Raw genomic sequence first — 16,651 nt, 5'->3', positions numbered from 1 at the left:
ATTCAGGGCTGGTCTGCTCGGCAGATGGGATCCTGCTGCTTGGGGAGGAAGCCTGGTCTCAGGAAGGTTCAGGAACCTGTGCAGATGGCCCTGGTGTCCTCGTGGTGTCCACAGTTGCGGACGGACAGGCCCAGATGGTGGCACGGCCCCAGGCTGGTCTCACTGCCTGAGCACCACCCATCGTCCAGGAAGATGGGGCCGGAACCAGCCCCAAACGGCCTGCTCCTTGGGGCCGCCAGGGCCATCCTGCAGCCCAACTGCCAGCACACTGCCTGCGTGGCGGACAGGCCCCAGAGGTTGTCACGCACAGTCCCCTACCTGCCACTGTGCTGGAGCTCCACGCGGCCCTCACACGGGCTCCTCCCGCCTGCCAGCCTCCCCATGGGCAGATCTGCAGGAGCCTAGAGCAGAGCTGGCTTGAGAAAGTCCCCTCCACTCTCAAATGAGACGGCCTTTCCAGCTAGAGAATTCATCCTGGTCTGTGGTTTGCATAAATCAGTGGGGAAAGGACACGGGCAGAGGACAGGGTACGTCTGCTTTTGATAATGTTGTTCCCTCACGGGCAGTTTCTTTATGGGGACACAGGCCACAGGCTGGCTTTGTAAAAAACACATACAGCTAGAAATACCTTCTGCCCTCATCCTCTTTTGGGTGTCACTGAAGGACATTTGCCCGGGCCTCGTTAACATTGCACAGCGCCGGTGTAATGCAATCAACCCGGCACCCAAGTCTCCAGCCGCAGCCCCCTTCCTTAGAAGAACAGAGGTAGCTGAGAAGGGGGACCTCAGATGCTACCAGGTTACCCATCTAATTACCTCTTTGGTGCCAGCAGAAGATAGATGCTTGCTTGAAAGTCGGAAAATGCGGCCTTTACTGTAAGTCATTATTGTTAACTGAAACACTATTCCTACTTAAGGGTTGAAGTAATTTGACTGCCGCTTCGCTTTTGCACCCCTGCTTATGCATGCGCACCCCCTCCCAACCTGGATGTAAGTTTGCCTTTATAAATGCGGTCCGTCTCTTTATTTGGGGTTTCACACTCAAGCCGCTTTTAGCCCCGGCCAGTAATAAAGACTCCTAATTTGTTTTTTCCTGTGTTGGCGTGGTCTCTGTTCTTTGACGGCACAACATCTTCTCCTTTCCTTCTTTCCTCCTTTCTTTCCTTTTCTTTCACTGCGCCCGTGGCATATGGAAGTTCCTTGGCTAGGCGTCAAATCAGAGCTATAGCTGCAGGCCTACACCACAGCCACAGCAACGCCGGATCCAAGCCACGTCTTCAGCCTACACCGGCGCTCATGGCAACACTGGATCCTTTAACCCACTGAGTGAGGCCAGGGCTGGAACCCGCATGCCCATGGATGCCAGTCAGGTTTGTAACCCGCTGAGCCACAGTGGGAACTTGTTGGGTGTCATTTCTCATGTTTTCTCTCAAAATGAAACAGAGTTTGGCTGAGGGCCTGGGACTCAGACTTTCCATTTCTTCCCAGGTCTTTCAAAGTATCCTCTGAAATTCTCAGGACAAAATTATCTTCACTTCGCTTGAATTTAAAAGTTATAAAATATATATTGGAGGATGATGGAGGAGTTTAGGGGTCAGGAGAGCAGGCAGAAGACGAGATGGCACAGCTGCTACAAGAAGGTAAGAGACTGGCCAAGCAAAACGGACCCCTGAATCAAAAGCAGATAACGTTGACCCTCAGATTCTGCGCCCCAGAGAGTGGGGCTGGCCCATGGGTCTGCTGTGAGAAGGGTCCTCTAGAACACTCTGTGGGTCAGGGACTGAATCAGGCCTTTCAATGATGCCATTGGGGGCGGGTGGGAGATCTGGCTTTCCCTGAAAAGGTCCCTACACCAGGAGAACCCTTGCATCTCACAGCTGCTTTCCTCTCACTTTCCAAACACAGATTTTCTCCCCGAACCTGGCCCTTCCTCCAGCAGCAGCCATTGGTACAGCCTGAGGCAGAGGAGGAAGGCATTTCCTCCTGAGTCATGCTAGAGGGTTTCGGAGCTCAAACTCTCCAAAGGGAAGGCAACTGAAAAGAGGCAAAAAGATTACCTGTTGATGTAGGCACCTCTGTTGGCTTCGGAAAAGATGCTAAGGACAGAAAGAAAGGGAAAGGAAAAAATTACATGACGCCGAATTAAGTGTCAACTATATTTAACTCCCAGTCAACAGCTGGGGGGTTCTCTGCCTTGTGGCTTGTCTGCAGTTCCTACACTGATTCCCTTCCCAAGTCCTTCCTCTGTGGGGAGTATTCCTTCCATCCCCCAAATGGGGCGTGTACAGGCAAACAAGCCAAGCCATAGGAGCTCAAGAAAATCTAAAGCATGGTGTTTGATCGGTTTAAAAAAATAGGTGTATTTAATAGTCAACAAGCATCCTTTGGGGATCCCTGCTGCTCAGTATGACTTGCCCTGGGGCTTCATTTGAAAATTTAGGGTCATGTCTCTTTTTTCTAGCTCTTGTCAGCATATGTTATTCTTACAGACTATGGAAAAGAGGTGACCTGCTTTGAAATGTGACAACCATTGTGCCAATCACAGAGGCTGGGAAAGACTGAACGTTGTGATTTGGGCTTCATCATTCTTTACAGTTCTGTCAAGCAGAAAGGAATCTACAGAGAAAAATCCCCGCAGAGCCCTGGAAAAGGTGGGGTGAGAAGTAACAGCTGAATCTGAATGGTGTGCCCCCCCCGGGGGGGTGGTCAGGATGGTGGAGGGGTGAAACGTTGGTTGTTGGTCATCGCTGTTCTCACCTTCTCCCACAGACACATGGCTGGTGTGCCCCACGCAGCACGCCCGGCCCCATCTACTCAGAGAAATCCGCTGAACCCCAGCAGGCCTTTATGGGCAAATATGCTATGACCCTCCTCCCCACCCTGATGGAGGGAGGAACCGAGGCATGATGTGGATCAGAGATTTGCTTGAGGCACCACAGCTTCGGATGTTGAAGCCAGGACAGCAGATCCAGGGCACCTGGTCCTTAGTCACGACCCTACTGCTCAGGGGGACCTTGCCAAGGCAAGTGACAACTAAATAATTCAGAACAATGGGAATTCCCTGAAGCCGGGTGACTCACAGCCGCTGAGGGTGTTGAGGAAGGCAGGGAGGCTACGAGAAACAAAGCCAAAGGTGAGGGCAGCTCATGTCCCTTGGTTCTTCCTACCCCCAAGGGGTGGACTTGCTTCTTTGAAACAGGAAGGCGCAAGTCCAGTTAGGGGGAGACACTGTATCCATTCTGGGCCTCCCAGAAGGGCTCTGAGTTACCATGGTTACACGCTCCACATGTCCTGGATGCTGAGTTCACTTCTGCCCTGTTGCTGGAGACTGCAATGTCATTTTTGTGGGTTTTTGGCAAACTGAAGCCACAGCGATGGTTGCCTTGGGTGGAGCGCCTATTTTAACAGTTGTTTGATTTTGTAATATTTCGTGGGTCTTGCCTCTCAGAGTAAGTGTCAGTTTGCAAAGGGCAGAACCACGTATATCTCAAGGACACACACTGACAAGGCCAGTACCAGGAGGGAGCGGATGGGCCCTGGAGTGAGCCAGGGAGCTGGGCCAGGACCTTTCCAGCACCTCTGCTCCACACCCACAGCTCCGCCCAGGGCCTGGCTCCAAACCTCCCTGCGCTGCAGGCTCCAGCCCTGTCCCCCGATGGCTTCAGCTCCTGCTTTGCTCAGAACATTGATCCTGCCCCTTTCCTCTCCTCCTCCTCCTAGAACCTTCCAGAACCTCCACCTCCTGCTTGACCTCTCACCCTATCTCAGGTCACTGTGGCCAGTCCAACCGATAAACCAGTTTGCCAGTTCCCAGCTAAACCCAGAAGAATATGGAGACAAAGGGAAGGTTTGGACCCCAATGACTGAATTTATCTGCAGAGACTCAACTGGGATAAAACCGAGGATTAAGAACCCTGGTCTTGGACCCGGGCTTCCCGCTCGGGACTTTCAGAGCATCTCTGGTCACCTGTAAAACGGGGTGGGGGTGGTGTTTGAACCAAAGAGATGCTTCCAAAGCCATCTCAGGTGGGACGCAAGATAATCAGACAGCACATGGCCTACGTTAAGAACATCGACATTTTACTGCATTGAAATATAACAGCTTACATTTAGTTTCATTCCACTTATGGTTATTTTCAGATACACATGGGCACGAACTGATTAGATAGTGCACTGTTTATTTTTAAAATTTTTTTGAATTTTTTTGTCTTTTTGCCTTTTCTAGGGCCGCTCCCTGTGGCATATGGAGGTTCCCGGGCTAGGGGTTGAGTCGGAGCTGTAGCCGCCGGCCTACGCCAGAGCCTCAGCAACTCGGGATCTGAGCTGCACCTGTGACCTACACCCCAGCTCACAACAACGCCAGATCCTTAACCCACTGAGCAAGGCCAGGGATTGAACCCGCAACCTCATGGTTCTTAGTCGGACTTGTTAACCACTGCGCCACGACGGCAACTCCCTGCACTGTTTATTTTAATTTGTAAACATTTTCACATTGTTTTATGGCCACTGTATTTATATTGATGTATCATCCACTCATGGCAAGGGATCCTGACTCTCCATTCATGGTGGTGTTATTAAGTTACCTTAAAAAATGAATTCAGGGAGTTCCCATTGTGGCGCAGTGGTTGACGAATCCAACTAGGAACCCTGAGGTTGCGGGTTCGATCCCTGCCCTTGCTCAGTGGGTTAACGATCTGGCATTGCCGTGAGCTGTGGTGTAGGTCGCAGACGTGGCTCGGATCCCGCGTTGCTGTGGCTCTGGCATAGGCTGGCAGCTACAGCTCTGATTCGACCCCTAGCCTGGGAACCTCCATATGCCACAGGAGCGGCCCAAGAAATGGCAAAAAGACAAAAAAAAAAAAAAGAATTCATTTAAGTGAAAAAAGAAGTGTCGATGTAAAGGAAAGGGTTAAGAACTTTCTCGTGTGGGTGGCAGGTGTGTGTTGTGGGGACCATGCAGGGCTGAAGGTCTGAAGCTCAGGGACCACCCAGGACCTCCCCGCAGCTCTCGGTCCCGCCGGGAGGAAGGCTCGGGAGCGGGGAAGGTCACTTCGCCCGCCCCGCCTCAGAATCAGGCCCACCTGAGCAGACGACGCTGGCATCCTCGTGGTGGCCGCAGTTGTGAGAGAACCAGCCACCGTGCAGGCACTGCCACAGCCTGGCTTCGGTCCCCACGCAATCCACATCATCCAAGGCAATGGGGCCCAGGCCTCGGCCGAATCTCGCCCTCTTGGGGGCCGCGACAGCCCCGCCACAGGCCAGCTGCCTACACACCACCTCGGCATCCCGCAGGTCCCAGCCATCGTCACACACCGTCCCCCAGCTGCCGTTGAAGTGCAGCTCCACGCGGCCCTCGCACGGGTGGCTGCCGTTGGCCAGCCTGAGCGCCACGTCTGGGACACAGAGACGCTGGGTCACTGCTCTGCCTGCCACCCTCTGCCTCCACCTTCGAGGAGAAGCCGGGCATCTCCTCTGAGCTGACCAGCCCTCTCAGGCCCCCCTCTCATTCTGGGGAGGGGGCTAAGGTGGGTTAAAGCGCCTACAAAGGTATCTGGGTTCCATCTCTCAGGTCAGTGTAATCCGGGGGGGGCGGTTAGAGCTCTCCCTCTGCTTCACAGAGGTCAAAGGAGCCCTTGGGGGCCTGTGGGACACACAAGCATGGGGACACTGGCTGCTGCTGCCCTGGGGTAGGAACAGCATCCTGTAGGCAGGTGAGAAACGACCCACTCCTGCTCAATGAACAGACTCAAGGATACGGTCAGCTGAGGACACTTGCCAGTTCAGCGTGATGGACTTGAGTGTCAGAAGATGCATGTGGGCTCGGGGTTTCAGAGCAGTGCTGGGTGTGCCGCTTTCTCTAGTCTGATCTGGGGGGTAAACTAAGGAGCCTGGGACCCCTTTCCAGGCCCCAGTGCCCAGTCCGGAGTCAGCAGTCCACCCGCTCACTGTCATCACCAAGCAAAGCCAGGGGCTAAGATGACCTAAAAACCTACCAGTGCTGTTCTCGCCCTGCGCGAGAGACTCGTAGGATGCATAAAAGCCGACGTTGGTGACGATGGCGTCGCTGTGGAAGACGACTGTCAGGCGGTTGGCCGAGGAGGTAAACATAGGGGTTGTACCGGAGCAGAACTTCCCCAGTGAAAAAGATTCGTTCTGTGGGCCATCGAAGATTTCAATGAAGTCGTAGGGGCAGCCGTAGAAGTTTTCCATCCTGTGAAGCAATGAGCTCGTCTAGATCCGTCCCCTGGCTTTCCCCCCAGGAAGCGCCGCCCAGCCCGGGTCAGGAGGGGCTCTGGAAACGCCGCCTGAAGCCTCTCCCTCTGCAGCCAGGTCGGAGGAAACCATGGCCCTGCTGGCGTAGGCAGTGCACAGCTTCCTGATCCTAAAAGTCCTTATTTTTTTTTTTTTGGTTTGTTTTTAGGGCCACACCTGAGGCATATGGAAGTTCCCAGGCTAGGGGTCACATCGGAGCTGCAGCTGCCAGCCTATGCCACAGCCACAGCAATGCCACCTCCAAGCCACATCTGCAACCTACCCTGCAGCTCTTGGCAATGCTGGACCCTTAACCGAGTGATGCCAGGGATTAAATCCACATCCTCAGAGACACTATTTCGGGTTCTTAACTCAGTGAGCCACATTAGGAACTCATTTTTTTCTTTCATCTTTTAATTTTTTAAAGCTTTCATTCCATCGTATTTTCCAAGTATGCATTATAGGCACAAGACTATAATGTAGGCAGTTTGGATGAGCACATGGTGAAAAGCTACTTTTCTCTCACCTCTGATTAGTTCCCCTCTTACTTCACTGCCCTCCCAGAGCAGCTACAAAGAACAGTTTCTATCTGTTTCCTTCCAGAGACAGTCTATGCACAAATGTCAGCCCCTGTACTGTTGGCTGTAGTTTTCTTGCAGATCATTCTGTGGCAATACCAGTGTGACAGCAATATACGGATGTACCAAAAATCTAACGGATCCCCTACTGCTGGGCAACTAAATTTTTTCCAAACTGTAAGTGCTACTATAAGAAGGCCACCAGGATTTCCCCAGTGCACAGGGAACTTTGTCTATATACCAATTTCCTGGAGCTAGAATTGCTGGGTTAAAAGATCTGCGTACTGAATTTTGTGTGCATGTGTCTTTTCAGGACTGCACCTGCGGCATACAGAAGTTTCCAGGCTAGGGGTCGAATCAGAGCCACACCTGCCGGCCTATGCCATAGTCACGACAACGGCAGATCTGAGCCACATCTGCAACCTACGCCAAGCGGCTTGCGGCAACACTGGATCCTTGACCCACTAAGCAAGGCCAGGAAGAGAACCAGAATCCTCACAGGCACCACGTCGGGTCCTTAACCTGCTGAGCTACAACAGAAACTCCTGTTGTGCTTAAATTTTGATCAGTGTTAACCGAACAGGCCTCCAAGGCGTTCCCCTCTTTTGAGAATTAAGTACGGAAGTTCGCTCTAGTTTGTGTGTTGTGTTGTTTTGTTTTGCAGGGCAGCGGGCAGGGTAACTGCGTAAAGGGAGGTATTTACTCACTTCACCACTTCAAAGGTGAGTCTGACACGAGCCCTGCTCTCCACTTGGATGTCCCAGACACACACCACGTCGGTGGGGTACTTTTTAGGATACCATGGGCTGGAGAAAGAGCCCGAATTATTCGTGAGCAAACCACCACAATGGAAATTTTCATCTGCAAGACACATGACAAAACTCCATCAGAAGGGGGCGCCGACCTCTGCTGGTGTGTTCAGAGGGGTCAAGAGCGGGTGGGGTGAGGGCGGAAAAAGAACGCGGCCTAGGGCTGCTTCCCTATCATGACAAAATCAGCTCTGGAGGCTCTTGGAGTTCCCCATGTTATTCTTTGCCAGTGTGTCCTGCTGAGCTGATAGGGTTTTTGTGAGGACAAATGTTGGTGACATAAGGCTGAAAGGGCTTTATGAGCCCACATGCACAGACAGGCCTGAGACTGTGCTTTTTTTTTGGGGGGGGGTGTCTTTTGTCATTTTAGGGCTGCATATGGAGGTTCCCAGGCTAGGGGTCCAATCGGAGCTGTAGCCACAACATGGGATCTGAGCTTCATCTGCGACCTACACCATAGCTCATGGCAACACCAGATCTTTAACTCACTAAGCGAGGCCAGGGATCAAACCCTAGTCCTCATGGATGCTAGTCGGGTTCGTTAACCATTGAGCCATGATGGAACTCCAATACTGGATTGGAAGAGGAATTTTTAAAGGGTTCTCTATGCTGGAGCTTCTTATGTGTAAAAGGAAGAAAGAGCTTTCCTCTGGTTGCTGGAAGTGCTAAAACTGAAAAAAAAAAAAAAAGCAAGTATAAAACATACGAAGTGCTTAAATAAAGCTAAAGTACCTGCAGGGGGGCTGTCACCAGTTGAGTCTGTGAAAAAACACAAAACCATAACGTGAGCAAGGACTTTTGTCCGGAATAGACCTTTAAAATAGTCAAAAATATTGGCCAGCAAAGCAGTAATTTCTCTGTCCCCCGTGGTCAGAGATAACTCTGATGCTACAAGAATCTGGATGTTCAGACACCGAGTGTAGACAGGTGCAGTTGGATAGCGCTTGTGGAGGGTTGACCCCGGGGCTCCTATTTTCCTTGCTCCCTGCAGGCAGTGAGCCCTGCTCACAGCACGTCCTGATTCAGGCAATCACAGGGCCCAGATACTGCGTTTCTGGTGAATCTGAATTTTCCTTTCCTCTTAACTCTCCCTCTACCCTCTGCTGTCCCGCAGCCCCACCTTTTTGCAAACGCTAATGGACTGCTTTGCCCTTACAAATTAACAGGAGATAATTTAATTAGATGGTGCCCCCATTATAGGAGTAAAGAGTAGCTCGGATCCACTTTCACCAGAGACCTGGCAATGGGCTGAAACATACTGAAGAGCCATACCTGTCGGTCTTCCTTTGGGACTGCCATCAATACCTACCCCAAGACAGAACAGAGAATACGAGGTGATTCAGAGAGCTGCACAACGCACCAAAGGAGGTCAGGCATTTTTTCAAAAAAAGAATCAAACACATTCTAGTCTGGGCAGTTGAGTGGCGTGTTAAAGCCCATCAGTGCTGGCAGGAGACGGGCAGCCTGTGTCGGTGCCCGCTGGGTAGGAGCACACGCTGCCTCCCAGTCTCCAGATGGCTCGTCTCACTGCCGGAAGTGCTAACGGGGAGCTCTACCCGATAGTCTGTGATGGTCTGTGTGGGAAAGAATCTGGAAGAGAATGGGTGTGTGTACAGGTAAACGGCATCCCTCTGTCGCGCTGCGGAAATAATCACAACATTGCAAATCAACTCTAATTCAATCCAACTTTAAAAAACGGGGGGAAGAAAAGGAAAACAAATAGACCACATGGCATTTATTTGCTCTGGGACAGTTATGGGGCTGAAGGAATTTTAGAACAGAGCTGAGCGCTGTCCCTCACAGAGCACCTCGGGGTCCCGGCCTCTGTGTGATCTTGGCTCTGCCTCTGCTGCCTCGTCAATAAAATGAGGATGCTAATCTCTGCTTCATCAGAGACTGTGATGATTAAACGCGACCAAGGATGTGCTGGTTCCAGCACAGGGCCTGGTGCGTGTTAAGCATGCTTGGGACACCAGCTGCCATTCCTATTGAGGGGAGACGGGACTGTCACCAACTCCATGGCCTCCATCCAGAGTGGGGCTGCCTGGTGATACAAATCCTCTATTTAATCACAGCTTCTAAGGTGGGACCTTGAACATGTTATAGATGCAACAATTCAAGAAAAACTACCTCTTAGCCAAACAGACTTAAAAAGATGGCTTGAAGCCCACGCCCGCCCCCCGCCTTTTTTATTTTTTTTTCTTTTTTAGGGCTGCACCTGTGGCATGTGGAAGTTTCCAGGCTAGGGGTCGAATCGGAGCTGCAGCTGCCAGCCTACACCACAGCCACAGTAATGCCAGATCCAAGCCTTGTCTGCAACCTACACTACAGCTCATGGCAATGCTGGATCCTTAACCCACGGAGGGAGCCCAGGGATTGAACCTGCATCCTCATGGACACTAGTCGGGTTCTTACCCTGATGAACCACAAGGGGAACTCCTCCCACGGGCTCCTTTCTGAGTCACTGCCTGCTGGCACTGGCATCTCCCTCCCCAGAGGCTGCTGGGGTGAGACTCTCTCTCGGATGCCTGCTGTGTCCCACAGAGCTCACCTGAGCAGATGACGCTGGCGTCCTCGTGGTGCCCGCAGTTGTGGGAGAACCAGCCATTGTGCGGGCACTGCCACACCTTGGTTTCATTCCCCGTGCACTGCACGTCGTCCAGCGTGATGTGGCCGGTGCCTCCGTCGAAGTAGCTCTGGGCTGGAGCCGACAAGGCCTCGCCACAGCCGAGCTGCCGGCACACCACCCCGGCGTCCACCAGGTCCCAGCTGTCATCGCACACAGTGCCCCACGTGCCGTTGTAGAAGACCTCCACCCGGCCCTCACACCGGTGACTGCCGTTCCCCAGCCTCAGGGACGCGCCTGGGGACGGGACAACAGAGGCTCCTGAGCTGTGGTGCTGCCCCCAAGCCCTAGGATCTCCCGTCAGACATGGACGGTGCAACATTCTAGCATCTTCCCGTAGCAGCTGCTGGTCTAGGGAGGGTGGCCCCATGTCCTGATTTGCCTGGGATGGTCCTGGTTTATGACTGACGTAGAGTAACTATTTTAGAATCCCCTTTTTAAACTCTCAAAAGTACCCTGACCGAAGGATAAGTGACACGGTCACCCTAAGTGTTACCCACAGACAGCTCTAGGATGTTCCCATGACTTGCTGCAGAACCTAATCGTTCCGGCATTTTTTTTTTTTTCCTTTTTTAGGGCCACACCCACAGCATATGGAGGTTCCCAGGCTAGGGGTCGAAGTGGAGCTGTAGCCATTGGCCTACACCACAGCCACAGCAATGCCAAATCCAAGCCCCATCTGCAACCTACACCACAGCTCACAGCAACGCCGGATCCTTAACCCACTGAGGAAGCCCCCAGGGATAGAATCTGCATGCTCATGGATACTAGTCAGGCTCCTAGTGGTAACCGGCTGAGCCACAACGGGAGCTCCAACTGGATGGTTTCTGTACTGATTTCAGATGGAAGCAGGTGAGCTGGTGGTTGTCACTGACAGGATTGGTTCTGGAAGGATGTGCCCTACTGCATCTCCCCTCCCCGGAGAAGGAGGAGGCTGTGGTTTTGGGTCCTCCCTCTCCGCACACAAGATACGCGCCTCGGCCGCCCGCCTCTTCAAGAGGGTGTCTTGGTGGAGGAAGAGGACAGGGAGGGGTGGGCTCAGTGTCAGAGGGGAGTCACTCAGGATGCTGGTAATGCAGGTGGACCCTGCAGGTCAGCTTCAGAAAGCATCTCTCTCTTAAAGGGAAAGGACGCGGATTAGATCTGGCTTCCCTCCCCGGACACACTGGGATACCTACCGCTCCCCGCTGCGCCCTGCTGAACGGCGCTGTACAGAGCGTAGAACCCCGTGTTGGTGACCATGGGGTCGCTTCTGAACACTGTGGTCAGGATGTTTGAAGAGGAGTGGAAGGTGAGCTCCGCCCCAGCACAAAACCTGCCCATGGAGAGCGTGGCAGCCGGCCGTCCATCGAACACCTCAATGAAGTCGTAAGGGCACCCAGAGATGTCCTCCAACCTGAGGCGGGAAAGGCAGAGGTAAGCGCTCAGGGACCTCTGCAGAAATGTCTTACATAAAAGCAAACTGTGTATCACGTTCAGCCAGAAACTGCAGTTACCCGTCCCTCCTTCCAGCCGCATCTACTTGTGGACCGGACCCCCCAGGATACGCCTGGATCTGCCCTCCTGTCCTTCCCTACTGGGACTGGTCCAGGTCAGTGAGTCTCTCATCATGTGTGTTCAGGTTTATTTTAGCACACCCCCAACCCCCTGGTATCTCAGCTTTCAGCCTTTCCCACCAGCTTCATCTCCACCTTGAGTGACCCCAGGGTGTCCCGGACCCTGTTCAAACTCTGCCACCTCCTGGAGTGGTGGCAAGCATCCATTAGGGGCTCCTTGAGGAAAACAAGATGCAGAGCAAGGAGTGAGAGTGACGGCTGTAGAAGCTCCGAGGGCTCGTCCCTCCAATGCCCCAAACCGTGCAATTCAAACCGAGTGTTTCTCTGGCATATTTCATCTAACCTGGATGATCCGAGGCGCTGCCTGCCCCTGGCATCTGATCTAAAGCTGTCTCTCCCCTCTTCATCTCTGCCTTGTTACCAAGAGTGTGTGTGTGTGTGTGTGTGTGTGTGTGTGTGTGTGTGTGTATTTGTTCATAGCTCTTATTAGCTGATCACTAACTAAAGTTGTCCCGAGTTAACTGGTTTGAGTGCTGTCTCTCCATCTGGAATGCAAACTTCACAAGAAGAGTCCTTGTCTGTTTTCTCGGCACTAAATACATTCCTGGACCAACCAATGGGCTCAATAAATATATGTTAAATATATGTCAACAGTTATCCAACATGATAAAAATGTAAGGTATGCACATTTGCATTTAAACAATAGTTGGTAGCCTCTGACCCACTCCTTGTAAGTCAGTGCTCACCACATAATTCACACGCACACTGGGTACAATGACATTTGTGCACAAACCACTGAATTGGAAAACCTTTTAGTTGCAAAACACATCTGTTCCAATGAAATCAGAGCCAAGTGCCTCAAAATAACTCATTTTTAAATTAAGAGAAAGTGATAGCATTTGCGTGTAAGGTGGCAACAGTGTGGCAGTAACAAGTGACTCTGCGGTCTGAGAATCCATTTCATTTGAAAACAGAACGCTCTCTCCTTAGCAAGAATGAAATGGCATACTTGAAATATGAACATCATTTTTACAATTTGACTGTGAAGCAAATCTCCGTAGAAGCTGAAATGAAATAGGAAAAAACCCAGAACAACCAAGCGAGCTTCAGTGGCAGTTTCTCGGTCTGAGCACCACTGACGTTTGGGGATGGGTCATTCTTCGCTGTGGGGGGCTGTCTTGCAAACTTGTAGGACACTAAGCGGCACCCCCGGCCTTGACTCACTATATGACCATGGCGAACCCCCAAATGAGATGGTACAAAAGTCTCTAGACGTAACTGAATGTCCCGGTGGGAGGTACTCTCATTCTCACAGAGAATGGTTCAGCAGAAACTCACAGAGCAAATAATCACTAACTTTATGACCGAAGAAACAAAAACCAAATATCAACCAATCTAGACTTAAAAACATCAAAGCCCAGAAATCAGCAAGTTAAGTCAGCAACGCTGCCTCTAGGCAACACATTAAACACTCCTTGCTTTGGGTGCTCTGACATTAGAGTGGGAAGTTTATGTTGGAAACATGACCCTGAGATCGCAAGGAGTGTGGGTCATTACAGCTGTTTGTGAAAACCGTTTTCCAGGTGTGATAAAATGATACTCTGTGCCCCCCCCACATTAAACTAGGAAGTTCATAGATTTGAAATGCATGGCACCAAGTCTTTTCACATTGCTCTCAACAAATAAATGTGTGTGGAATGAATGAATGAATGAATGATACATACATAATGCTCCCTGATTTCAGTCTGTTGTCCCCATTCAAAAGCGAATTTCATCGTGTCAAATGAACACTCCCCTGCCTCCTCATTACATTTGAAGGCTGCATTTAAACAGTCACATCGTGTTTTATTTTGGGGGGCACACAAGCGGCATGTGGAAGTACCTGGGCCAGGGATCAAACCTGCGCCACAGCAGTGATCTGAGCCACAGCAGTGGCAACACCGGATCCTTAACCACCAGGCCACCACCAGGGACGTCCCCCTCTCACATCCTCGACTGCTGTGGCCAGTGAACACACATGGAAAGTGGCAGGTCGGGGACAGACTGTGTGATAATGTCAGGAAGAGTGACCCAGATGTAACCCAGGGTAGAAAGATGAACCCAGGATTAAATGTTATCAGAAAATAATATTTTCAAAAAAAGTTACTCCTGTGTATATGTGTGTATATGAACATACATGTATAAGTATATGCCTGTAAATATGCATTAAAATAGGATGAATTCCTTTAAAAGTGAGTGATGGTTGGAGAAAGAAGTAGGAAGTACAATGCATACGATATAAGGGATGAACGAACTGAGGCTCTTTCATCGGTAGAAAAAAAGTCTTGGTAGGAACAGGACAGAAGTTCTTGAAGGGAGGAGGAAACAGATTTTGTGTGTGTGTGCCTTTTGTCTTTTTAGGGCCACACGCACAGCGCATGGAGGTTCCCAGGCTAGGGGTCGGATCGGAGCTGCAGCTGCCCGCCTAAGCCACAGCAACTCGGGATCCGAGCCACATCTGCGACCTACACCACAGCTCACGGCGATGCCACTGAGCAAGGTCAGGGCTCGAACCCCTGTCCTCATGGATACTAGTCGGGTTTGTTAACCTCTGAGTCACGACGGGAACCCCGGAAACAGGTTTGTTCTGTGTAGCATCCGAGGGAAGAGAAGATCAGGAGGTGATAATGAAGAGGAAGAGATTTAAGCTCAGCTGGAGGAAGAATCTGTGTCCCAAAGGGAGCTGGCTGAGAGTGGGGGGGGGGGGTCTTCACGGGGGCTCCCAGCTAAGGCTCCCATGGGGGTGAGTGGCAGCGATGCTCCTGGAGTTTCTCCAGCGACACAGGAAGTGAAGCTCCATGACCATGACTCCCCAAGCTCAGGCGACAGACCAATGTTCACACACAATGTGAAAGGATCTGTCACATGGTCTTGTGCTGAATGCTTGTGTCCCCTTACAGCTCACCTCAACACGATGGGCTTAGGAGGCGGGGCCTTAGGGACGTGACGGGGTTATGAGAGCACAGCCCTCAGGATGGGGTTAGAGCCCGTAGGAGGAGGCCTGGGAAAGCTGCTCCCTCTTGAGGTTATAGCAAAAGTCGGCCACCGGTGAACCAGGACGCAGGCCCTCGCCTGCTGCACCTGCTGGCATATGGATCTTGGGCTTCTGGCATTTATTAAGCTACCCAGTCCACTACACTTTTGTTACAGCAGCTGAAATGACGCAGACGCTTGGACAGGCTATGCCATGGGGACAGCATGGACTCGAGTGCAAATGGCCTTTGAGGCAGAGAAGGACAAAGCTGCTTACTTCAGGCTGGGGATCGTCAGCTCTACGCGGAGCTCCTCTGCCATGCGAATCACCCAGACACACTCCACGTCAGTGGGGTAGTTCTTCGGATACCAGGGACTGGAGAAGGAGCCTGACACACTCGAAATGACGCCCCCACAAGAGTTACTTCCTCCTGTGAAAGCAGATAAAAGACACTTGGCTGGCTTCTTTGGTCATGCACCTTGTATTTTCCTGGGCACAGAATTCAGAATTTCAAGTTCAATGGGGAATCACAAAATAGGAAGGAACCTTGCTGGTGTAGACGCAGGTGTGGCTTGGCTGGCATGTGAACGGTGCCCTCGAGAGGGAGTGAGAGAGGAGGAAAGACGTGTGAGTGGTGGAGGGGACCTTAAAATGGCAGGTGAGATACGATATACGGTATCACTTACATCTGGAATCTAATATAAGGCACAAATGAACCTTTCCACAGAAAAGAAAATCATGGATTGCAGAATAGACTTGTGGTTGCCAAGGGGGAGGGGGAGGGAGGGGGATGGACTGGGAATTTGGGGTTCATAGACGCAAACGATTGCCTTTGGAATGGATAAGCAATGGGATCCTGCTGTGTAGCACTGGGAAAACTATGTCTAGTCACTTATGATGGAGCATGATAATGTGAGAATATAGAATGTGTACATGTATGTGTAACCGGGTCACCATGCTGTACAGTAGAAAAAAAAACTGTATCAGGGAAATAACTATTAAAAAATAATAATAATTAAAAAAAAAGAAAAAAAACTGCAGGTGAGACTGGAAATGGCTTGGACATGTGGGTGGCAGGTGTGGGGTGTCCAGCAAGACTTCACTAATGCCCTCCCCAGCTGCTTGTCACACAAACCAGCTCAAGTGAGGTGTAGATAATCCATCCACTTGTGAGGGCTCCATCCCACCAGTTCCTTCCCCTCGTGCAGCCAGGACAGCAGACGTCTATCTAGTCTGCTCTTATGAGTTATCCCTGCGACCCCATCCTTTACAGGTTATACTTTCAGTGGAAGAGAGTTACCTTGTGCGACAGGTGCTTGAGGAAAAGCAGCTGCAAAAATCCAAACCAAAGAAAATCAGGAAGGAGCTGAGCGTGACAAAATCATCTCACACTTAATACATCATCTTATGCTTAGTACCTAAAATCATCTTACACTTGGCACAAAGGGATGAAGCTGCTACTATCCTGAGATGCAGGTGTGACACACTCACCCCTCTCTTCTCCCTGATCTGAGATGCGGCCTCTCCCCCCGCTTTCAGGGATTCACCATGAAATCACAGCAAACACAGCCACATGATCTCTTTTCTCTTCTGTGCTGGGTGCCACCAACCTAAAGGCTGTCCTGAGAGATCAGTCACCAAGTGTCATCCACAGTGAGCATAAAGGACATGCCACTGTGCCTGCGGAAATGCATGAGGTGCCAGAATGCAGAGGGACAAAAGCCAGGAAGCCCAGGGCTGCAGTGGGGAAAGGCAGGTGGGACAAATTTTCCGGTGGAGTAGGGCAGGCCTCCCGGGAGCTCCAACGCCCCTTAATAT

At 51.4% G+C, this 16,651-nt stretch overlaps 1 protein-coding gene across 1 annotated transcript in view; it reads right to left on the bottom strand.

Moving 5' to 3' along the window:
* LOC125117012 (deleted in malignant brain tumors 1 protein-like) overlaps positions 1-16,651 on the bottom strand; it is an 86,742-nt gene that overhangs the window by 15,013 nt on the left and 55,078 nt on the right. Inside the window, exons 16-21 of the mRNA XM_047762688.1 lie at positions 15,110-15,263; positions 11,458-11,660; positions 10,190-10,501; positions 7,537-7,690; positions 5,993-6,210; positions 5,081-5,392 (exon numbers count right to left, since the gene is read on the bottom strand). Coding sequence (XP_047618644.1) covers positions 5,081-5,392; positions 5,993-6,210; positions 7,537-7,690; positions 10,190-10,501; positions 11,458-11,660; positions 15,110-15,263 — 1,353 coding nt within the window. The remainder of the gene's footprint in view (positions 1-5,080; positions 5,393-5,992; positions 6,211-7,536; positions 7,691-10,189; positions 10,502-11,457; positions 11,661-15,109; positions 15,264-16,651) is intronic.

Source organism: Phacochoerus africanus, chromosome 15, assembly GCF_016906955.1.
Source record: "Phacochoerus africanus isolate WHEZ1 chromosome 15, ROS_Pafr_v1, whole genome shotgun sequence".
NCBI lineage: Eukaryota > Metazoa > Chordata > Mammalia > Artiodactyla > Suidae > Phacochoerus > Phacochoerus africanus.
The sequence above is the reverse complement of the archived record's forward strand: the minus strand, read 5'-3'. Positions and strand labels throughout refer to the sequence as shown.